At 42.6% G+C, this 25,268-nt stretch overlaps 2 protein-coding genes across 2 annotated transcripts; both read left to right on the plus strand.

The window, feature by feature from the left end:
• Window positions 1–9,606: 9,606 nt before the first annotated feature.
• On the plus strand, window positions 9,607–11,317 carry LOC124706907 (protein phosphatase 2C 53-like). Its single transcript, XM_047238581.1, has 3 exons — window positions 9,607–10,383; window positions 10,510–10,615; window positions 10,783–11,317. Exons 1-3 carry the CDS (start codon window positions 9,607–9,609, stop codon window positions 11,142–11,144), a joined length of 1,245 nt encoding a protein of 414 aa, XP_047094537.1. The 3' UTR covers window positions 11,145–11,317.
• Window positions 11,318–13,902: 2,585 nt separating this feature from the next.
• On the plus strand, window positions 13,903–19,328 carry LOC124706906 (eukaryotic translation initiation factor 5B-like; the record flags this gene model as incomplete). The annotated part of the gene is given in 12 exon segments (XM_047238580.1): window positions 13,903–15,153; window positions 15,156–16,400; window positions 16,487–16,594; window positions 16,687–16,787; window positions 16,894–16,984; window positions 17,119–17,229; window positions 17,325–17,390; window positions 17,833–17,892; window positions 17,960–18,517; window positions 18,795–18,914; window positions 19,008–19,127; window positions 19,216–19,328. Coding segments are annotated over 12 exon segments (3,828 nt in total). The 5' UTR covers window positions 13,903–13,971.
• Window positions 19,329–25,268: the final 5,940 nt, after the last annotated feature.

Here is a 25,268-nt window from a genome sequence, read left to right on the forward strand (position 1 = left end):
AGCTCCCGTGTGCTTTAGCGGCCTCGCCGGGGGTTCTGCCGCCACGAGCACCCACGCTGGGTCGTGCGCGGTTGAGAGGAGCTACTGCTTCCCCTGCCGGCTGAGACGGGGAGGTGAAGATGTCGTCAACAGCGAACGTGTGACGGAGGTACGCGCGGAGGTCTTGGATTCGTGGCGCGGGCAGAGTCGTGATCAAGATCTTCTACGCGCTTTGCAAGCGGCAAGTGAACGTCTAGTGGCGCCGGAACCGATCGTGATCAAGATCTTCTACGCGCTTTTGCAAGCGGCAAGTGAACGTCTACCGCAGCAACAAGAGCCTCCTCTTGTAGGCTTTGGAATCTCTTCAAGGGTGAGACTCGATAATCCCCTCGTTGCTACCGTCTTCTAGATTGCATCTTGGCTTGGAATTCGTGTTCGCGGTAGGAAAATTTTTGTTTTCTATGCAACGTTATCCTACAAAACAATGGCTGCCTGAAATGTAAAACTTCTGAGTAGCGTACAAAACAGTCATTTACCTGATGTTGAGAAAATCTGAACTGGAGCATATTTGTTTCTTAGCCATCAGTTCGTCGAACACTACTTGCAAGGGTAAGCACGCGATGAGTGACCACACAATCTGTAAGGGACATATTCATCGAGAAACCAAAATAAATATGGGAAGATAATACTTGCTGTAGTTCATGTAGTCTATCCGCTCTGCAGTTTTGGAGCCCAATTCGAAGAACTCAATAAGGAAGAATATAATTCTAAATCGCGAGAGATGTAATAAAAATAAGATGAAATAGAAGGGAGAGGGGAATCCGCCTAGCTTGTAAGTCAAAAATCCTCTCAATTTTAACAAATCCAAGAACGCGAGTAAGGAAGAATATAATTCTAAATCTGCAGAGATGTAATAAAAATAAGCTGAAATAGAAGGGAGTGGGGAATCCGCCTAGCTTGTAAGTCAAAAATCCTCTCAATTTTAACAAATCCATTGTCAATGCTAATGGGCAGGTAGGGTATGGAAGATCTGAAGATCACCTGGTGAAAACATGGCCGTGATGGCGAGGCAACGGCCGGTGCATGGTGAGGAAGAAGAAGAATTACTCTGGTTGTGTGGACTGAGATTAGGAAGGGATTCATCCTATGGGGATTGAATACGCTGGTATATATGAAGAGGAGAATAATATACAGGGAAGGAGAAGAGACATGCGTGATGTAAGACAACATAAATTTTGGTTGAACTTCCTCCATCAATTCCTATGCAGTTATTTCTCGTGGGGATCCTAGGGAAGATGAGAAGAGTCCGCTGTCCCGGAGATCGTGGAGAGGAGAGAATTGATGCGTATCGTTGGGCATGTCAAGGGGCGGTGGAGAGCAGCAGGGAGGACAAAACGCGTTGTCTTTTCACGGAGGAGTCTGCCCGAGTAGATAGATGAAAACTTTTAATCCGATGACGTGGCTCGCTGTGAGACCAGCAAAATGGGGTCATCTATTAAGAAAGAGAAGATATGCTAAATAACATATTCAGAAGCACCAGTGCTCTCAGTTTTTAAAATATTTAAAAACTGTATTTCTGCGTTCCAAAAAATCATCACATTTATTTCATGAATACATACACATGTTCTGAATATTCATGCAAAGTTTCGGTAGAAATTACATTGTATTTTGAGCTACAGGAAAAAAAAAATTTGTGGCTACGTATAGTGGTATATATTTGTCAGAAATTTGTCTTTTTTGTATAGCTTAAAATATAACATATTTTTCTCCAAAATTTTTACCGTACCTTCAGAATGTTTATATGTATGTGGATATTTAATTTCATATTTTTTGAAATCAAAAAATATGATTTTTAGAAATCAGGAGCACTGATGCTCATGTGCCAAATACACTTTTCGATTCAGAATAGCCATCACTAGGGACATATTTATTCAGATCTTTAAACCTCCCCAAGTTTGGGCAAAACATTCCCCGATCTTCAATAAAATTTGCTATATCCTTCCTAGCTTCCATCATCATCTCGTAAAGGGTAAACTACTGCTAAAAGAAAGCAACACACTTGTTCCAATCGCTTTATATCTATGTGGTAGTGACTGCAACCAGGAAAGAGCCTTTCCCTTCAAAGACCAACATAATAGTTTCAGAAAAATTTCCATAAACTCCTAGACTCAGTTAATGGTGATAGTGAATGTGCCCCATGGAGTAATGATGAATGAAATAAGTATATGACTACAACCCCTCTTATTGTGAACTTGTGATACAGGTAGGCGAGCAACCTCTGTAGTAATTGGTCTCATACATTCCAGGATCAAGTGACACTATTGTCTTATTGCGTTAGTTGGAAAGCGAAAATCATTGAAACCAAATCAAACTCAACAAAAACACCTAGGAAAACACTACATAAAACCGGGATATCCGTTTCTCAACTGAAACTTGTTACGTTGGGTGGAATACACGGTCGCGGAGAAGGGCAGTGATTGTCTTGACTTTTAGTTAGGACTCACACCATTTTGGATTGTATGAACAGGGACATATTCTAAGTTGAGCGCCAAAGCGTAAAACGTTTGTGGGAAAAGTAGACATATCTCGAGAGTGTGGAGAGCGTGTCATGATACTCGTCGTTCTTGGGTAAAGAACTATGATCGCGAAGGGAAAGAAACTCTATGAAGTTCTGACGACTCATCGGGACTGACGGACATAGTTTTTTTAAATCTAAAACTTACCTTTTCTTAAAACCCGTTATCAAAAACCTGCACATGCCCAGGATCTTTCGGATTCATGGATATACATCAGACAACTACTATAGAACTTGCTAAGTACGACTAGTGTAGTCAATCTATTCATTTTTACCCGTACTTAGAGTATGATAAGAATGAGGAGGAAAATATTGACCAACTCGAAGGAGAGGGTCTACTATTCGGAGCCGGATATGTTCGGAGGCATCGGAGGAATATACTATGATATAGTTTATGGGATAGAAGAGGAGGAAGAGACACAAACTTAGAACTCTTAGACTAAGATAGATGAGCCGAGCAGCGTAGCACCTTAATAAATAAGTTGTTGAGCTCAAATGACGACAAACCTAGCTATGTCATCTTGCTCCAAGACCATAGATTCAGAGTTTTCATTTTATTTACTCTTCACTAGACCGAGGAGGATCACTAAAAAAAAGTTTCCATAGGCGACGAATTTCAGAGCCGAACGTGGTCGATGATGAACCATTCCCGATGATTTTTGTTCTTTCCTTGGTAGACCGCAAAAAATCTCGTTTTTGAGGCCATTTAGCGCGACGGATTCGGGAAAAACATCGCGCATGGCCGTCCGGTACTTAGTAGATGATGACTTTTCGGGTGTGCGTGCCAAGTCAACCCAAATCGGCACACCTGCAGACTGTGGGGCCATGATGGCAGCGTTTCTAGCGCTATTCTTCGGTCGCCCGCTTTGTTTCGACCTGGTTGACGTTCCCCTATCAAGCCATTTAGGATCCTGAGGTTAGCCTCTCTTGATAATAAATATTTCCATTTTCTGATTATTTTTTAGCTATGATTTTTAACTACTTGAATTTTTATTTCGATTTCTAGCCACCTTGGGAACGTTGAGGGATGCCGCCTTGGTAACTTTACTGTTCAGGCTTCGTTCCTTGTAGGAGGCATTGCCAACAAACAACGAAATCCCTTTAAACTAGCAATAACTAAATTTATATCGGTTGTTCTCCAGTCTAAATACGGAGGGCCAGAGGGGTGCATGACACTAATATTTGGTACTACTACCTCCATCCTAAGGTTTAAGACTTTTTTTTGAAAAGTCAAATAAAGTAAAGTTTGACCAAACGTTTAAATGAATCTATGAACAAATACGATATTTTGTAGATACATATGAAAATATATTTCATTATTTATCTAATGATATTGATTTTTTAATTTTCATATTAATGTTTTTGAATAAAAACTTAGTCAAACTTAACATAGTTTGACTTTCTAGAAAAAATAGGCCTTAAGCCTTGAGATGGAGGTAGTAGGAACAAACGACCAAACCAGTGTCTTAAGTAACCTAAAAAGGGCAAAAGAGAAATAATGAGGGTTTGGGAGGCAAAAGACTAAAACTAAGTCTCTCCTCAAAAAAATCATTCACATGGAGGGTGGCGCCCACCCCCGCCACTGACTTGCGTTGCATGTCAGACGAAGGGTAAGCTAATGCGCCTGAAACTAGCATGAAAAGGATGAAAAGACAGAAGTTGTCTCTATACGCACTGCCGATCCAAGTTCAAAAACATAAGTAAAATGAACGTTGCGTTCGTACGCATCAAAGGAATAGCAAGGAATAGCATGGACACAAATTAACCAACCTGAGGCTACAGGTGGCGGGGCTTGAAACAAATCACTGAGGGGGCAAAACAGAAATTATAAAGGTTTGGGGAGGTTGGAAGACTAAAAGTAATAAACCGAAGCTCCTCCAAAAAAAAATCTTCAATCCGCTCGCCTAGCCAGCTGAGAATGATCCAGCTGCATACACGACCTTACCGAGAACACCATGTATGCGCTAGCTAGGTATCAACCAAAGCTCTTGCTCTTCTCCTTCGAATCCATACATCGATCTGATGGATGCCTAGTAGTAGCAAAACAAGTTGAAGGCACTCCCTTGAATAACACAGCATGGAGCCGCTTAAATCCACACATCGATAAATCCGATGTCTCATGGCTGAGTTCATATTGTGAACGTGAACATTCTTCAACGGTTAAGTTCTCGTGTATCAACCGAGGGGAGGACATTCTTCAGAAGCAACACCTGTCAGCTCTACACAATAGTATTTGGCCGTTGGCATTTCCTAACATCTTAGAAAAATGACCTACTGATCCAACCCATGTGTCCATCTAGTTAATTGGTAAGACTGCTAACTTTTTTAATCCGAATCTTCCCACAGTCCAAAAGAAAACATAGGAGTTGAGTTTGTCGATGTTGCTAGTTTACTACATATACATTCTGCACTTCAAGTACTCTTGTTAAAAAATTTACTCCAGAAGTTTCTGTTAATATGCTTACCTAAACATACACTAAAGGCTCTAATCAGATATTTGTTAGACTATATTCTTAACACATCTATACCATGGAAATGTATACACGATATATTTTCTCCAGCTATTAGAAATAATGCATGAAAGTAATCTTGTTACAAAATATAGTTAAATCTAGCGGTATTAAATGATTTACATTGCAAATATGTAACAAGGATGCTACAACGTAATTCGTATTTAACAAATTTATGTGACAAAATATAATTTAAATCTAGCATAAAGAAAGTGTATGTTCCAATGATTTCCATTATATTGGTATGAAAATAGTGCTACAAAAAAAATATTTAGCTATTTCTATGTGGTTAACTATGTAAAATAAAAATAATAAAAATATACTCGTTCAGACTATAAAATGCGAGAATTTGTAGGAAAGTATAAAAGCTTAGTACAAAGTTATATTTCCATGGTTGTCGGTATTCCTATTTGTGTGTGGATGAAATCTGTTCTATCCGGTGCGAGGAGTCTTGCTAGATCCGCTCTGTTGCACCGTCCGTCGCACGGCGCCTAGTCAATTTTTGTTGCATGTGCCCTGCTCCCCTAGAAGTAGCCCTTGGATGTCGACGTGTTGCGTCGGCCGTTCTTTGCAAGGTTCATGAGCAGAAAGAGAACCGTAAGACCAAACACCGGTGTACGCGGCAGCATACCACATTTGCTCGGGGGATGCAGAGCGCTCACCGCAGTTAAGCCATTTTCCTCCCTAGCCTCCGCCGCCTCGGCCTCGCCAGCCGTCGATTCCAAGGACCTGGTAGAGACCTTGAGCCCATGGTCGTCGGTGGGGCCGATCCACGCCGTTGACAACTTTGCCCACTGGGATACGCCGCGCTCACCGCCTTCGCGGCCGTTGGCATCTGCATGGCCTATGGTCAATTTCGATGGTCTTCTGTCTATCCTTCTACCTTTCCTTCTGCATTTCCTTGAAAGTATTTGACCAAATCTCGCGTTTCTCTTTGCAGCTCCGGATGAGGAAGAAATCCTCGAAGACATGCGCAAAAGAATGGTGAAACAGTATGTTTGTTACTGCACTTGCTAAGTTTTTATTATATTGTCCACTGTGACCTATACTTTATTTATGCCTTTTTGATGCATGATTTATTCACCCTTCAAATTTATAGTTACACCTGAAATGCATTGCAGTAATAGAAAAAAGTGTGTAGTTGAACCTGCATTTGGAGTATATATACGATAGAGGTGCTGCTATCCGGTACAATCCTTAAATTGGATACTGCTCAAGTTACGATATGTCGTTTTAGTGGCCATGCCAATAGGCACTCTCTGCTTGGGTATGTGACGTCCTCCACTGAAATGAACTGTCCTTCTTGATTGAATGCGCTCAACTTTGATTCTCTGATGCTCATATGCTCAAAACGCCAATTACTGTACTTTGTTTTCCTTGATTTTCCCCACCCACTTGGCTTTTCTTCAATTTTGAGAGTGCAAGAGTTTATTCCCATTTCACTCACTTGTAATAATTTCCTCCTGTCACTCTTCTGTTTATTATCTGTCTAGTAACTCCTCAGTCCGCTAGTTTGAGTTCTGCATTGTTGATGACTAATGCCCATGCAGTCTTGCTACTACATAATTTCTCAACTAATTCTGCAAATGCACAGTTTCGAATTTTCTTTTGGTTGGATGCTATTGCTTTGTTTGTACAGTATGTGGTAGGATTTGTGCTTCCTCATGCTGAGACATGTTAGCGTCTAATTCAGTTTACTTAGGCGAAATCACAAAGTCGTGGGTTTAAACTACCGGTTAATATCGTAAAGTGTCTAATTGGAACTCTGTATATATGTATTTCATCTTTTCTGTGACATGCATAGCATCTGTATCTTAGTAAGAGTTATGTTCTCTGATTGTCTCACAGTGAGAAATTTTATCATCTAAATCAGTTTGCTTAGTGAAATTTCAAAACCGTGGGGATTTTGTTAACTGGTTTCATCTTTTTTGTGACATGCATAGCATATGTATCTTAGTAAGAGTTATGTTCTTTGATTCTCTCATGGTGAGACATTTTACCATCTACATCAGTTTGCTTAGTGAAATTTCAAAATTGTGGGGATTTAGTTAACTGTGCATGGGTTACCCATTTTTGACTGTGCCTCTGCATTTTTATCAATTTAAGAATTCATAATTTGTCTCTCTTGTCTTATTTCTTTGTAGCTGGAATTCTCCTAGACGCCCTCCATCCGGCAAAGAAATAAGAGCAATGACTAAGATGATGAGGCGTCTTGATCGCTGAATGAAGAAGTTTATTGAGATGCAGAACAAGGAAAAAGAGAAGTTTTTGTCATTCCTTGAAGACATCATCAAGAAAGGCCAAACACTTCTCTCTGCTGGAAACCTTCTGATAGATGTGTATGCCTTTGTGGCAGCGACCGTCGCAAGTTCCATACTTCTAATCGAAAAACTTGGCGACCATGTTCAGTACTTTGTGTGCCCATACTCAGGTATGTCCGTTTCTCCGCATCGTCATGTTGCTATAGCATGATGTGACTCAGTGTATTGTTTATGTTTAGGTTATAGTGATGTTGTTGATATTTTCCTCTTCACTGTCACCCCAAGGGTGAAACCCATGTCACCCCAAGGGTGAAACCCATCAGGGCAAAGGTGCTGGTGGCAGTACAGCACACTCAGGTATTCTACAATTCACCTTTGCTTATATTCCGTGCCCTAACTGTCTTTACTTCTTGTTCATGCATTACACCTTCCCAACAATCTTATAACAGTTTGCCAATCTTGTTTTGCGATTTTGGTTATTCAGGATCAACAATGTTTCTTTCTTCGTTGGGCTGGAAGCCATGGGCATCACCTTACGACAGGTGAGTTTCATTTTGTAAGTGCTTAATGTATATTCTTTGATGTGATAACTTCCACTTAATGGAAAAAGCTGATTGACATCACCCTATACCAGATGGACTTGCAGTGTCTTTCGCTGATTGACATCAAGATTGGCATCATGCCTGAGTTGGAGGAAGCTAGTAATGAACCATCGCTTATACCTTTCTTTATAACCATACATTGTGTTAGTCGATGCTGATGAAGTGATCTATATATCGGTTTGCAGCCGTGGAGAACAAGTGGGAGAACAGCTCATGGGAAAGAAGCCTATCCCTACCGAGGCAACTTTTATCATTACACTGGAGGAAGCTGGTAATTAACCATAACTTTACATCTATACACATTCTGTTAGTGAATGTTATTTAAATGAATTATTTTTGTTTGCAGATGTGAAGATCAAGTGGGAGAACTTCTCATGGGACAAGAGGCTCATCCTGGAGATGGGGAGCTCATGGGGCGAGAAGATGATCACCCAAGAGAGAAGAGCATAGATAGATGTCTTCAAAAACGATGTTCAAAAGCTGTATCCATGACAATGATATCTGCCTCATGAGGCTGTCCACGCATCTCCCCCGTCTTTTGTGGTTTAGGAATGCATGATCGATACATCGAAGAGAGCTGAAATGTCAAAAACTTCTCGCGAAGCCGCGGAACCTAAATCCTGAGATAATTGTGTAAAATAAATTTTGTTCTGGATATATGGTTAGATGCTTTTGGTCGCAAAGCTGGTTTTATTAGTTATTAGTAAAATACAGTATGAGTAGAATTTGATCTCTTAACTGTTCCTTGTTTTTGGATAATGAATCTTGAGCTGTTTTGACATTCTCTGTTGTTTACACACCATGTCGATCGGACATGCGCATTGCTGCATAGTACACAGAAACGAGCGTTTTGGTGTGAAATAAAAAAGGGTGTTGTATCTGAATTTTGTTGTAGCCGCATGCTATAATAGACAGCATATTCTGACAGACTCTTCGTCTTCAAAGTGTTGAGCCGTTTCGCTAGCACAATGGCCTTCAAAAATCAACTCTATTAAAAAAATAGGTATATCATCTACCTCTAGGGGAAAAAAACTAGTCCATCCATACATTTGCTATTTAGATGTATGAATTACTTAATAGTGTTGTAACAATTTGTCGGTCTAGAGTAGGCAGTGGACTAAGAAAATCGATTCAAGAAAATTCGTTATGACCTTTGTTTTTATGTAAAATGTTTTTGCAAACTAAATTTGTTTGCCAAAACGTTTTTATGTTATGGAAAGGAAGTAATAATGGCGTCCTAATGAATCGTTCATTTAGCGCGCGAAATAATAATGTTAGTCAAAGTTGGAGGCACTCAGCCTCCGGGTTGCGCTCTGCCCACCTACACGAGCGGCTGCTGGTCGCGCCACGAAGCCTCAAGCCTCCGGCGGCGGCGCGTCGACGGACGGCCAAGACGCGACCACGCCAACCGCCGGCCGCGCGCGATGCGACGCTCCAATCTCTCTGTCCGTCGCCTTCCTCCGCTCTGATTTGCTTCGTCTCCAGGGCACATCCCGTGCGCGCACCCACCCACCACAAGATTCGCTCCGATCTCCATCTCGGTCTCCGTCCATGAGTAGCAAGCGGCAGCAGCAGCAGCACACCTCCCCACGACCGCTGCCACCACCGTGGCCCTCCGCTCCGGCCCGTCGCTCCCCCGCGCTTAGGAGGGCTTGTCCTGCTCACGCGCGCTCGCCGCCATGGACGCCCTAGGCGCCGCGCTGGCGCCGCTCGCCCTCGCCGACGCCCCGGACACGCCGCACGACCCAGGGTCCGCGTGCGGGAGCCCCTGCTCCGTCGCCAGCGACTGCAGCAGCGTCGCATCGGCCGACTTCGACGGCCTCCTCTCCCCCTCCGCCGCCTCATCCTCCGCGGGCCCGCCCTCGCTCGTCTCCGACGACCTGCCCGCGGCCGCCACCGACTCCAGCCCCACCTGCGGCGGCAGGAGCGTCTTCGCCCTCGACTCCCCGCCGCGCTGGGGGCTCGAGTCCATCCAAGGCCGCCGCCCGGAGATGGAGGACGCCGCCGCCGTCGTCCCGCGCTTCCACCGCGTCCCGCTCTGGATGGTCGCCGACGCCGCGGCGGCCGACGGCCTCGACCGCGCGTCCTTCCGCCTGCCCGCGCACTTCTTCGCGGTCTACGACGGCCACGGCGGCGCCCAGGTCGCCCACTACTGCCGGGACAGGCTCCACGTCGCGCTCGCCGAGGACCTGCGCGCCGCCGAGGAGCGCGTCGCGTGCGGCGAAGACGACTTCAACTCCCTGGACGCCAAGAAGCGGTGGGAGAAGGCGTTCGTGGACTGCTTCTGCCGCGTCGACGCCGAGGTCGGCGCGCGGCCCGTGGCTCCGGACGCGGTCGGGTCGACGGCGGTGGTCGCATTGGTCTGCTCGTCGCACATCATCGTCGCCAACTGCGGGGACTCGCGAGCCGTGCTCTGCCGGGGCAAGGAGCCATTGCCTCTGTCTCTGGATCACAAGGTGAGCCATGCATCTCCGGGTTATCATCATTCACATTTGTTCAGTACTGCCCTGCAATTTGCTCTAGGTTCTTGAGTTGATCATAGACAATGCCTGACTGTTGCTCCGCTTCTGTCTGCGATTCAGCCAAACCGGGAAGACGAGTACGCGAGGATCGAGGCCCTCGGCGGCAAGGTCATTCAGTGGAATGGGTACCGAGTTCTCGGCGTTCTTGCCATGTCGCGCTCCATTGGTACACATTCTTGCACTTCTCACATGTTGATTAACTAGCCATGTTTCTCTCCAATTTCATAGTCACTCACTCTCATTGCAATCATGTGCTCCAGTTTTCTTCTCAACTTCTGAATTTGCTTCCTGCATGTACCACTGCTCACATTTCTGATACTAATTTGCTTGCAGGGGACAGATACCTGAAGCCTTACATAATCCCCGTCCCCGAGGTCACACTTGTAGCTCGTGCAAGAAACGACGAGTGCCTGATCCTCGCGAGCGACGGCCTCTGGGACGTGCTATCAAACGAAGAGGTCTGTGATGCTGCCCGCAAGCGGATACTGCTGTGGCACAAGAAGAACGCCACATCGTCGCCCTCCTCCTCCGCTGTCGCCCGAGGAAGCTGCGACGACGGTGCCTCGCCGGACCCTGCCGCACAGGCGGCCGCCGAGTACCTGTCCAGGCTTGCTCTCCAGAAGGGGAGCAAGGACAACATCACCGTCCTCGTGGTCGACCTCAAGGTGCACAGGCGGTTCAGGAGCAAGACCTGACGATAACAACACATGGTAGTAGTGGATAGGAACCCAAAACCTAACGACAATGACAGTGGATAGGTTTTAAGATAAGAAACAGTAACACCTGTGACTATGTATATACCAAGTCTGATTCAGGAACCTGGGATTTCAGGGTTCTAGATGTGATGAAACATGGCTCTTGTACATGTAGCAGTTTGGGGTTTCTGGCTGTCAACTTTTGGGTTGACACCTAGATATGCTTTGATACTTTAGAAAATTGTATCACCTGATTTAACTCATTACGAAAGCTTCCCATATTTTTATCCATTAATTGTAATTTTGCGACGAAATTTACCTGGTTTCATTCCTTTCCCGGAACTAACAAACCCAACCTACATTAGCAGACTAGGGGATAACTTATAGTCTTATTTCATCTTCGTTCAAATTCGACAAAGTTGGGACCAAAACCTACTTAAGATGTCTCATGTGTCTCACAAAATTGGATTTATTCCAGCGACAAATGATGTTCACAAAGGTTGTGAGGCACTTATGAAGTCTTTGTCGTCTAAGATTGACACTTTCTCCTGATTAAGGGCTTGTTTGACGAAAAGGAATCCAACATAAATTTTGTAGGATTTTCATCCTTAGGAATTTTTCTTATGTGCGCCGTCTGATTCATAGAATTGAATTCTTAGAACTGCGTAGGATTTTTTTTTCTATAGGATTGCATTGCACTATGTTTTGGAGAAAATTTTCATCTACTCACTCACGTTACAATTCCTTTGATTTTCCTTTGTATCAAACACCACTTTAAAAAAATCATGTAAGTTCGAAATCATGTAGGATTCAATTGGGCATGACATTCTAATCATGCAGTTTTCTTATTCTTGTGTTCTAGTAATCCTACGAATCAAACAAGCCCTAAATTGATAGAACATTGATTTCTCTCTTACTCTCTCGTTTTACTTTGATTTCTCCCCCGTCACTCTCTAGCTCTAGCTCTCGTAGTACATTGATTCTCTCTTACCCCTCTCGCTCTCTCTCTAAAGTTATATGTTATTGGAAAATTGTATTTCCTAATTTACCTTGTTGCACATGTTTTTTTGTTCCATATTTTCTTTTATGCCTTATTAATGGCTCGAATTTTCCCTTTTTGTGTAATCCCAAGCTTGGTTTCTTATGGGTACCTTTATACTGTTGCAAAGCTAGTACTGTGATATAGGAATCGCAAATATGTAATATTGAAAGTGTCTATTTGCTACTATCCTAATATTTACAAAAATATATAATTATAATTTGTTGTAGCGACTAGTTAATTCGCGTGAGGGGAGGTGCATGTGCATTGTACTATCTAGATGCTCTTCATATCTTTTATTTGAGTATTTCCACGTATAACTACTATATCGTGGTCCTCGTAAAATATTTACCAACTTCTAAGAAGCTTTGCTATACTTTAACCCTTGGTTACAATTTTATGTTACTGTATATCATTTTCGTAAAGTAACAATCCATGATTTATTTTAGGACGATGTGGCAGTCAACAACACGGACGATTTATATTGTTCGTTGATCAAAATTTGATACAAATTATAATATTATTCTAGATGTCTACAAATAACATATCAGTAATATTATTCTAGATGGCTAACATATCAATACTATATAGTAGAAAAGGTCGAGATAATAGGAACTCATTTAGCTTCAATTTGCTACAAATAGCTAGTTAAGTTCTACGAGGGAGATTGTACATACCCGGTATACAAGTGAGGAAATTCGGAGCCCGGTCTTCACGGAACCTAAATTTTTGAAAAGAATAATTAAAACTTTGAAAAGTGTTAAAAAAATCTAAGAATAATTCTATGTGTATATATAGATGTAATCCACATGTGTAAACTTTCATTAACAAGATTAAACATGTGAGCTACATAAAAAGGCAAAATTGTGAATTTCAATTGTAAAGCACGCCTACTATTTGCTATTTCAAAACCCACATGTATGTCTTTTTTTGTGTGTATCCATGTATAAAAACATGTGTTACATGAAAAAAATTTATTTACATGGATAACAACCATGTGCATATGTAATCTTTTGTCCACAATTTTTTATAAAGTTCCTAGGCTTGGGGAATCTTTGGGACGGGTGGAGCCCGAAATCTAAATGTTATTTTCACTGGATATACACTCTTTTATCTTGCTTCAGATGTTTTCAGAGCGTTTTCAAAGAAATTATATAGCCTTTTAAACTATATTTCCCTGATTCATTATGTTTCTTGTAACTGATAATTCGTATGGTAGCGTGTAGCTGACCAAATGGACAACTTAGACCCATTCGATTAAGTAGAATTCATCATAGTTACATGTATTTGGATAGAATTCGATGAAATTTGACATACTCTTGACGACTTGTTGTGGTGTATCCACTGGCGTTCGCATTTTTCTCTATCTTCCTAAATAAGTGGTAAATATAACGAGATTTTGTAACTTCGATAAATACTGGTATAAGTAAGCAAATGTGATGGTCACATTTGTAATTGGAATTTGATTCTTTTTTTCCTAATTTAATTTGTAATGTATTATGATTTTCTCTCTCTCACGAGAAGCACAATTCGTGCAAGATACAAACTCTAGGGAATCCATCCAAAGGAAGATAAAGGAAGAAATAGAATGAAAGGGCAGAACGGTCTTTTATCTCCCCGTCTCCTTTCTTCCCAAACTCGTCCCGAGCACATCAGTAGGGTTTTCATCCGCCGCCGCCATCTCGCTCCAATCGATCCCCATCCGCCGCCGCCGCCGCCGCCGCCCCATTCCGGTCCCCGCCACCACCCCACCCCGAAACCCTAGCCTACACCACGCACGGGGCGCCGATGGGGCGCAAGAAGAATGTCGTCATCGACGACGACCAGTACTCCATCCCGCAGGACGACGACGCGACGGCCGCCGCGGAGAAGGCGAAGCCGGCCAAGAAGGGCGGCAAGAAGGGCAAGAAGGGCGGCAAGTCCGCCGCGCACGACGACGACGACGACTACGAGCCCGCCGCTCCCCCGCCGCCGGTAGCCGATGAGGACGGGGACGAGCCGATCAACCTCGTCTTCACCGGCAAGAAGAAGAAGAAGAAGGGCGGCGCCGGCGGCGGGATGAGCGCCTTCGACGCCCTCGCGGCCGCGGAGGACGAGGACGGCGAGGACGAGGCCCCCGCCGCCTCCTCCACTGCCGCCAGCACCGCCGAGCTGGAGGCCGATAGGTCCGATCTCGGGGACGACGACCTCGATTTCGACTTCAGCAAGGCCAAGAAGAAGAAGAAGAAGGGCAAGGGGGCTCGCCCGTCCACCCCCGACGAGGACGACGACGACTACGAGCCCGCCCCTCCTCCTCCCGAGGAGGACGAGGAGGAGCTGGCCGTGCCGGCGGCCAAGAAGCCGCAAAAGAAGAAGAAAAAGAAGGGCGGGTTCACTGTGGACGACGAGGACATCGACAAGCTCCTGGCTGAGATGGAGGATCCTCCACAGCCAGCAACACAGGAGGCCGAGCCTGAGGAGGCTAAGGGTGTGGAATCTGTGGCTGCCCCTGATGCGGATGATGCCGGTGGAAAGAAGTCGAAGAAGAAGAAAAAGAAGGGAGGATTTACTGTGGACGATGAGGACATTGACAAGCTCCTCGCAGAGATAGAGGACCAGCCTGCTCCCGCCGAGGAGCCTGAGCCCAAGGCAGCGCAGGAGGAAGTTACTGTGGCTGCTGCCGCCAGGGTGGTGGATGATGCTGAAGGGAAGAAATCGAAGAAGAAAAAGAAGAAGAGCGGGAGGACAGCACAGGAGGAGGAGGATTTAGATAAGCTTCTTGCTGAGCTTGGTGAAGGCCCTCCTGCACCAGAGAAGGAGAAACCATCCCAGGCGCCACCTTCCGCTCCAGCAGTGAAGGAGGATGAGGAGGATGGCAATGCAGAGCAGAAGGCTGGGGAAGGAGAGGTGGAGTCCGCTGCAGCCAAGAAGAAAAAGAAGAAGAAGGAAAAGGAGAAGGAGAAGAAGGCAGCAGCAAAGGGGGAGAGGTTAAGAAGGAGGAGGAAAAGGAAGTGGAGGTTCCTAAAGGGAAGGTTGACATGAAGAAGCTCCCAAAGCACGTCCGGGAGATGCAGGAGGCACTTGCGAAGAGGCAGGAAGCGGAGGAGCGGAAAAAGAAAGAGGAGGAGGAACGTCTGAGGAAAGAGGAGGAGGAGCGTCTGAGGAAAGAGGAGGAGGAGAGGAAGGCGGAGGAAGCAAAGAAGAGGAAGAAGGAGAGGGAGAAGGAGAAGCTGCTCAAGAAGAAGCTGGAGGGTAAGCTCTTGACAGGGAAGCAGAAGGAGGAAGCCAAGAGGTTAGAAGCCATGAGGAGACAATTTCTTGAGCAGAGTGAAGTTCAAGTAGCTGATGGTGCTGCCCCTGAGATAAAGAAGAAGCCTAAGTATGAAAGCAAGAAGAAGAAAACTCAAACAAAGGCTTCTGAGTCTCTCAAGGTAGCTGAAGAACAACAGCCAGAGGTAAATGAAGCCAACATTGACGAAGAAGAGTATGTCATGGTGGATCAGGAATCTCAGTCTCAGGTCGAGGAATCTGAGACGAAAACAGAACCTGATCAAGAGGCTGAAGAGTCGAAACAAGAAGAGGAGGAAGATGAAGATGACTGGGATGCAAAGAGCTGGGATGATATCGATGTGAATTTGCCAAAGACAAATGCTTTTGAGGAGGAAGAGGAGAAGGAGGAGAAGCCCGTTACAGTGCCTACAGTTCCTGCTGTAAAAAATGTTGCTCCGCCTGTTAATAAAAACTCCAAAAAGAGTGAAAATGAAGATGCTGGTCCCAGTAATGGAGTTACTACTAAAAGGAATAAAGGGAAGAAAGGATCTTCTTCTAAAGACGATGACACTAAAAATGATAGCAACCTTCGTTCACCAATCTGTTGCATCCTTGGTCATGTCGATACTGGAAAGACAAAGCTACTAGATTGTATCAGACGAACTAATGTACAAGAAGGAGAAGCTGGAGGTATTACTCAACAGATTGGGGCTACATACTTCCCAACTGAAAACATTAGGGAGAGAACAAGGGAATTGAAGGCCGATGCTACACTTAAGGTTCCAGGCCTGCTTGTTATTGATACTCCAGGCCACGAGTCCTTCAGTAATCTGCGTTCTAGAGGTTCAAGTTTATGCGACATTGCTATTTTGGTTGTTGACATTATGCATGGGCTCGAACCTCAGACAATTGAATCCCTGAACCTTTTGAAAGATCGAGAAGCAGTATTTATTGTTGCTTTGAACAAGGTATTATCCTTTTTGATTTTTCTTTTTACCTTTGGCTTCCTTACTGTTCACCCACTAATTTGTTTGGTTGTTATCACTGCATGAAGGTTGATCGTCTCTATGGCTGGAAGCCTTGTCCTAATGCTCCTATCGGGAAGGCTTTACGACAACAAAATGAAGATGTCAAGATGGAGTTCAATACGAGGCTCACTGATGTGTGTGGACATTATAACTTCCTCCTTTTTATGAAGAAAAAGAACTCCTAGTTGGTGTTGCTCTAATCACATGCATCTGCTTTGTCCAACAGATTGTGACACAATTCAAGATGCAAGGTGTGAATACTGCTTTGTACTACAAGAACAAGGAGATGGAAGATACGTTTAACATCGTGCCTACAAGTGCATTAAGGCATGATCTACCATTCAACTTATTGGTTCATTCGTTCATATTTCTGACAGCAACTATGATAGTAATAGCATATTTCCTTAATCATATAAACCACTACTCTGTGCAGTGGTGAAGGCATTCCTGATCTGCTTCTACTATTGGTTCAATGGGCACAAAAGACAATGGAAGAAAAGCTTACTTTTGTTGATGAAGTCCAGGTACTGGGCATAAATTTACTTGCCATTGTAGAAGAATGAACTATTATGATATCATCTTATCGTGTTAGTGTACTGTGCATTAATATTCTTGTCGCTGTAGAAGAACACACTCTTATGATCTTATTGTGTTTCAGTGTACTGTGCTGGAAGTCAAGGTCATCGAAGGTCATGGCACTACAGTTGATGTTGTGCTGGTTAACGGTATGCTCCATGAAGGAGATCAAATAGTCGTGTGTGGTATGCAGGTAAAAATCACTTTGCTCTATAATTGCAATTTCTGAAGCAAGTACATCACCAATCATATGTAATACTCTTTATGTTATCGCTGTTTATCATTTAGGGGCCCATTGTGACAACCATCAGAGCTTTGTTAACACCACACCCGATGAAGGAGCTTCGAGTTAAGGTGTGTAACTCATTATAGTGCTGTTTACTATGCTGCTACCTGAAAGATTCATTCTCCTTTTGGTGCTATTGTGATAGCTTTCATTCAATTGTTTATGTTACTACTGTGAGGTTTACATTATATTCAAGAGAGTTACTTTATGATATTTATTTTGTGCCTACTGGGGAGTAGTCAATTAGTGTCACTTTAATGCCATCTGTTCTTTTCACCGGCATGATGTTTTTTTTTTCCTTCTTTATATTTGTGTATTTCAATGTCAGGTAGTAGCTATCTGTATTTCTTCCTTTTACTTATTACCAATTTACCATGCTTAGGCCTACCAAGACGCGTAAAACCTGTAAATAATCATTCATTATTTCTTTTGCACTAACATGATCTCGTCTCTTGGTTATTACTTTTTGAAGTTCAAGTTGGAGTAATACGTTGAACCACAATTTTTCAGGGCACCTACCTTCACCATAAGAAGATCAGAGCCGCACAAGGAATTAAAATATCAGCACAGGTGGGTTCATATAATTTTGGTACTTCAGAGTCATATACCTGAAAAGTTAACAAGTGTTCTCTTTCAGGGTCTTGAACATGCAATTGCGGGGACTGCTCTGTATGCGGTACGACCCGATGAGGATATAGAGGACCTGAAAGATGCTGTAATGGAAGAGATGGCAAGGGTTAGGAACCGGATTGATAAAAGTGGTGAGGGTGTATATGTGCAAGCATCAACGCTGGGGTCATTGGAAGCTCTCACTGAGTTCTTGAAGAGCCCTGCTGTGAATATCCCCTTCTGTGATTTCAGCATAGGGCCAGTCCACAAGAAAGATGTTATGAAGGCCAGTGTTATGCTTGAGAGGAAGAAAGAATACGCAACTATCTTGGCGTTTGATGTCAAAGTGATGCCCGATGCCCGTGATCTTGCAGAAGAGTCGGGTGTGAAGATCTTCGTGGCAGATATTATATACCACCTTTTTGACCAGTTTACAGCATACATTAAGAATGTAAAGGAAGAGAAGAAGAAGGAAAGCGCCGAAGAAGCTGTTTTCCCCTGTGTTCTCAAGATTATGCCAAACTGTGTCTTCAACAAGAAGGATCCAATCGTTTTGGGTGTTGATATTCTTGAAGGAATAGCTAAGGTATTTTGGCTGGTTGCTGACATTTTATATTTCCTCAACCCCTTTTTACTAGGAGTATGTTGTTGTACATTAAGTTTGTTTTCCACAGTAGTTAATAACTGACTGTCCTAGATGAACAAATTCCAATAGGCTCATCAACTAATATAGGTAGAAACTGTCACATGGAGAACTATATGTCCAAAGACTTGAATATTATGCTACATTTTCTCCTATGTCATTGAATGGTTATTTACGTCTTTCTCAAGATATGCATTCGTCATTTTCCCTTGTCATGTAGATCGGGACGCCTATTTGCATACCCTCGAAAGAATTTATTGACATTGGGAAGATTGCCTCTATTGAAATTAATCACAAGCAAGTTGATACAGCCACAAAAGGGCAAAAGGTGGCTATAAAGGTTAGTACTGTATTGTGCTACTTGGTTCCTTTTATGCTTGCAGATTTATCACGTTTTGCCTGACATGTGTTGTTCACTGGGCTGTGTGACCAGATTATCGGGACCAATTCTGATGAGCAGCAGAAGAGTTTCGGCAGGCACTTTGAAATGGAAGATGAGCTTGTCAGCCACATCACAAGGCGATCTATCGATCTTCTCAAAGCAAACTACAGGGCAAGTCCAACGTTTCCTGCTTATAGTTTCTCTGCTTATACTGTTGCCAGGCCACTCGTTACTAATTCTTTTAGCATCGTTACCACAGGATGAGTTGTCACTGGATGACTGGAAGCTTGTTGCGAAGCTGAAGAAGATATTGAACATACCATGAGACCAACCAGGCCCGTGGTCTGGTCCTGTCAGCGAGAGCCCCTGATCAACAATTGTGATCAACAATTGTGGTATTTTTTGTGCTGATACTTGAACTTGGGATTGCAGCTGAGCAAAAATCCTTTAGCCCTCACAAGTTACCCATGATAGAGGTGTTTCACTTTTGATACTTGTAATTTTCTCGGCGTGTGCCGCCTGACATTACGAAGAATACACCCTCTAATAACAGCCAGTTTCGTTGGAGGCAACTGTGGTGTTCCCGCTCTTTTTTCATGTCATTTTGTTGATATTTTGTTGCAGTGTTCAATTTGGGAGTTAACATTGTACTCTTAAGGCTGAAAGTTGGATAGTAAGCCGATTTGGGTAGATGGCTGTTAATGGGGCCTGTAATGAGGCATGCCTTAAATTTCTGGATTGATCTGTAGTTAACTAGACTATGCTCATTTTGGGATATTTGCATGCTTTTGCCATCTTACATCATTATTTAGCTCATTACACATAGGCACTGACTTTTGCTAACGCGATGATTGTGTGAACTACAGTTGTCTTAACGAGTAATGTGTGTTTCCTGGACAAAACACGTGACGAATATTTGCGGTTATTTTAGCAGAACCGCTGACTAATTTTCTGTGTACATCCCAACAAAGGAAAAAAACACAATCAGAACCCACAAAAGCACCTGAAGAGCATCTTCTGTAGGAAATAAATATGCAACATGCAACCACCAAATGACATTTGACGCACAAACACAGATTTAGGACATCTCCAACGGTGTCCCTTATTTTGGACACAAAAGGTGTTTGGTTTGGTTTGTTTGCAGGGGTGCCGCACGGATAGAAATGGACCGCTATCAGTTTTAGGATACATTTTATAACTTGCCACATTTTTCTTTAAAGTGTCTATTATTTGAGGAGGCCACATCTTTGTTGAGAAATTTTTAGCACGTGACAATCACATATTAGTGACATAAAAAATGCAAATAATAGATGTGAGACTTCCTCTCTAAAATCACGTAAAACAGTCTATGAGGAGTTTGGATGTCTTTATCGGTTTTCTTCATCATTATCTTTCTAATAAAATTGGTTTTATCTTAATCGGAGTTCGAAACTTTGTCAAAATTTAGTTCTTTCGAGAAAACTGCAATTTGAGGGCTTTATGGCTATTTCGACCAGAAACCAGCGGTGCCGAAAGGCATACCAGTAAGCAGTTTCGGCGAAACCAAAATTGCTCCAGCGGGCTGATTTGAAACTGGCGAGTAGCCGGTTTGAAACCGTCTTAGCCTTATGCGTTGTTACATTCCGGCACAGATTCCGGCCTGCCGTTTGTGCGCTGATCCAGTCCAACGAGAGAACCAGCGACGCCGGTTTTACCTCCGGTTTGGGTCACGAGAATTCCCCAAACGGCTAGTTTTCTTTCTTAAACTATAAATAGTTTTTCTTCCTCTTTAAGCCGTTCGATTGTTTTTTCGCGAGCAGCATCTGTGATTTCCATTGGACGTCCGCTGCCACTTACACCCCGATTGGGGGTCCTTGGAGACCCCAACTTCCGTTCACAAAAAAAAGCTACTGAAGTAGTTATGTCCTCACGGCGTCTTGATAAAAAAAAGGGCAATTATGTGATCCCCTGGGGATCTTGTAAATTGTCAGCATCAAGGAAGGGTAGTATGCTGCTCTACGGCAGGGTTGGTGCTTGACGACGGCTCCTCGTCTCAGGAGACAGCCTTGAACACGGAGACGGAGACCGGTGAAGCCCATAGCGTCGAGTCACACCATGGAAATGCACATTCTGCCTCATGAAAACGACTAGCCGATGAGACGACGGAACGCGCTTTCCCGGACGACCAGGCTGCGGGCTCACCGTCACCGGCGAGAGATGCTTCCGACTAGTCCGATGTTAGTGCAATGGGCGATTATGCAAAAAAGGAAGAAAAATAATCAGCCCGCTGTCGTTTCGTGCTGTACAAGAGAAGCTGAAACATTTGAGTATCTTCATCCGTCAAATGTGTCGCCCATCTCCTATGCCGCATATAAATATTTGTTGGTGTTCGTGTTGGGGAAACTACAATCCGCAATTAGTTATGGGTGTAACCCACATTTTTTGTGACACTTCTAATGGTGATCTTTAAATCGATAATTGTTTGTTTTCTAGTTTGTATAACCACATTTTCGGACTAAATTTAGAGCCAGTTTCCGGTGAGACGGATAGCATATCCGTATCTTCAACCCACCACATATGTAGAATAATAAATGACTAGAGAGACTTTTTTTTAGGAAAAGCCACCACGGCAAGCTTTATTGATTATAGAACATGACTACATCTTCACTAAGAGATTAACAAGAAAGCTAGGAGGAGACTCTACCCAATTACAAGAAATTTGTGAAGAAAAACACTCCCTAGCTACTTCATGAGCTACTGTAATTGCATCCCTTGGGCAGTGGGCAAACTCCACCGACCCAATTGACTTGGTTCCTGTCCTTTGATTGGTTCCTGCCTGGAAGATCCGGTCCACAAAATGGAAGATCCGGTCCACAAAATTTATTCTTAACTTGGGAAACTTTGCCAATTTGCCACACTTTTTTATCACACTTCTATTAACTTGGGCAACTCCGATTAAGATATAATAGAAGATGCATACAGATTCCATCTTTGATCAACTTGGCTTGCTGAAAAGCTAGCAACAAGCTCAAAAACTTCACACAAAGAAACACCAAGAAGTAACAAGAATATAAAGATGCAAAATATGAAAAGGATTGAGATCCCTAAAACATGTGATAAAGGTCCCAACCGAAAGCCCCTTTTGATAGTGCGTCTATCTATCTTAGAACCCCCCACCTTGAGACTAGTAAAATAAACCTAGCAAGATCATACCTTTGTCATTTGACAACGCTTCAATCTTCATTTAAGCCGGTATGCCTCACTTGATCATTGTTGCTTCGTGAAGACTCATGATTGCTCCCTATGCACCACTATGGAACAACTTCCTTGAAGCACATCTTCACAAGTCGATTATCACCGAATGGGCAACAAGCTTCAAGCATAAGTTTCGAGATAGCTAACGCACATAGACAACAAACACACACACACATATTATGGGTTAATTCACAAAACATAATTGAAAAATATTACACTAGCACAAGATCAAATGATCAAAAGTGGTACAATCTTTATGCTTCATGCGTTGACTAACTTCAATTCAATCTTCACTCTTAGTTTTGGTCAAGCTTGTATCTCCTCGTGCTCTATCATAATATCTTGAGTACATAAAGAATTCTTCATTTGATTGCATCCTCTAAACCTTAGTCAACCATATCTCAACTCATGAGATTATCATGACACCGGCTTAGAGGCATATGTTGAATTATTCTCTTGAAATCAAATACTCAAGATCTTGATAATATAATTCTTCTCTTGAAATCGATGATCTTGATGTCAATACCTAAGATATATCTTTATCTTCATGGCATCCACACTTGAATCCAACACATAAACTACAAGAACTACCTATGAAATATTTCTTCATATAAAGTTAATGAAAATATTAGTTCATAAGGAGTATCATTAATTACCAAAAAACTGACGAAGGGGCAAAATACACTTACACATGCAGGACACATTTCTTGGTTTGCCAACTAATTAAATTATAATCTAGAACTTTCTGTAGTTTTTCAAATATAATTACCTAATAATACACCAGAATCGCTAACAAGATAGTGGTCGATTGTACACTTTAGTGATCTATCTATATTAATATATCAGGGTATATTAGAAACATACGGACAAACAAACATTTATGTGCCTGAATACATATGTATACATTATATAAATTGTGCAACTATGAAAATTAGCTCAAAGACAAGTTATATTACAACATGCATTTCAAATTTAGTACAACCAAACTTTGCAGCGATATACATACAAATGTATAAGACATGACACTATAACTAATATCGTACTCATTGGTACTATAGTTGATGAAAATAAGTTAAGAATACGTATAAGTGTTTATTATAAAATTTAAGTGTCCCTAGGTCAAAATTTTATTTGTCACACACCTATATGAGTTTTCAATCTAGACCTATCATGTGTTCTTACCGATTAACAATGCTTTTTGAGTTGGTCTACACAATTAGAAGACAAGTAGAAGCATCGACATGCGAGGGTTTGCCTGCCATGGACTTCATTCCAAAAGCCTTGGAACTGTATTTAGATTATACATTTGCTAGCTAACTATTGAATTACTCAACGTGTAGCATTCATATTTTACCTTCATTTATCGAAATTGCTAAAAATCAAGTCCTTATCATTTGAACTATCGTATTCAACTAGTACATGACGTTTCTAAGACTAGCCACAATGGGAGTATCATAAGTAGTATCATGCATGTCATGTTGGCAAAAATCTGATGTGGCGCATCAATTAATGAGGTGAGAGATGGAAGTGGTATCATAATATGATACCGTATCATAACACGTAAGACTAGAAAATTTAATGGCAAACACATCATGTACACAAATTTACATTGAGATTCTACAAAACATTAAATATGATGATACTATGATACTATCCTATAATACTATGCATTGTGGGTGTAGTATCATAAACTAGTATCACATGCGTGATACTAGTGTATGATACTTCTCATTGTGACTAGTCTAAGGAAACCCACTATGACATCGGCAATAAGACAGACCATTGTTAATTGAATTTACGTGTGGCCACAGGGGTTCGTGGAATAGGTTGCCATCTGGCCGTCCACATCGGTAACTTTTTCCATAAAGCCCATTTTCAATATGTTTTTCAATGATCGTTCAAAAATATCCATTGTCGATATGGGAACATCACAAACAAATTAATATTTCGGAAAGTTCACACTGTGCATCTCTAAGACCCCCCATTCTTGCATCTCTCAATCTTGGGTGGAGAAATTATCAATGTTACTTTATAAACATTCTTACATTTATCTTTTTTGTGTAGCTTATAGAATACAAAGTACTTATAATTGATATTTTACGCGATTGTGGGATAAATCATTGGCTATGTCGAGATTTCTTTTTGAAACTCGTAAATGTGATTTTCGTTTCTTTTTAATTAACAGGAGCAAAAAATCTCCACTCCTTGAACAGTGTAAAGTAGCTACAGACGATCCCCAAAAACACTAGGAATTCGGAACATTCTACTCTTGGTACATTTTTTCACATCTTGGCCAGCTTATTGATTTTCTCTTGGTACCAGTGAAACGAGGCATCTCCAGCTACATAGCCAATGAGAAGCCCTCCCGCCTGTGTGACACAATAATGAATGAGCGCCCATCGCCGACACGAGCGCCTACAAACAATACCCGCGGAGGTTTTTTCGATAAAGGATGTTTTATTACTTTGGCAAGCAATTACATCCAGCCTCTGCATAACCAGGATGCACACAGCTGTTTCAAATGTCCAGAACGAGCAATAAAAGTAAAAAGGCGAAATACATATCGAGACGATAAACTATATAACGCCTAAGACGAGTGTGGAGCTTCAATCCTTAGACTATGCTGCCACCCATGTCGGGAAAAAGTATCCCTCGCCGTAGCCTCCAACCGTGTACAGACCTCCGTAAATAGGTCTCGGTTCTCCGCCCGCTGAAGAGGTAACCACGAACGGAGAATACCTGTACATCTGTAGATGACCTGCAACAAAGAACAATTTTTATCGTTAAAAATCTTGTCATTTCTACATAGTCATAGCGCCCAGATAACTGCAAGCGCCCCCACCCTAAGAAGCAACTTAAACCTTGAATCAACACCATGAAGCCAATTGCCAAAGACATTTGCCACACTAGTCGGGGGATACAGGGTAGACGCTACTTGGATGACTGACCATATAGATTTCGCAAAACTGCACTGGAAGAATAGGTGTTTGATGGTTTCGTCATGATGACAGAAAACACACCGTGAATTTCCATGCCAATTCCGCTTAACAAGATTATCTTTAGTAACACTACAAGAAA

The sequence above is a fragment of the Lolium rigidum genome, chromosome 4 (genome assembly GCF_022539505.1).
Source record: "Lolium rigidum isolate FL_2022 chromosome 4, APGP_CSIRO_Lrig_0.1, whole genome shotgun sequence".
NCBI lineage: Eukaryota > Viridiplantae > Streptophyta > Magnoliopsida > Poales > Poaceae > Lolium > Lolium rigidum.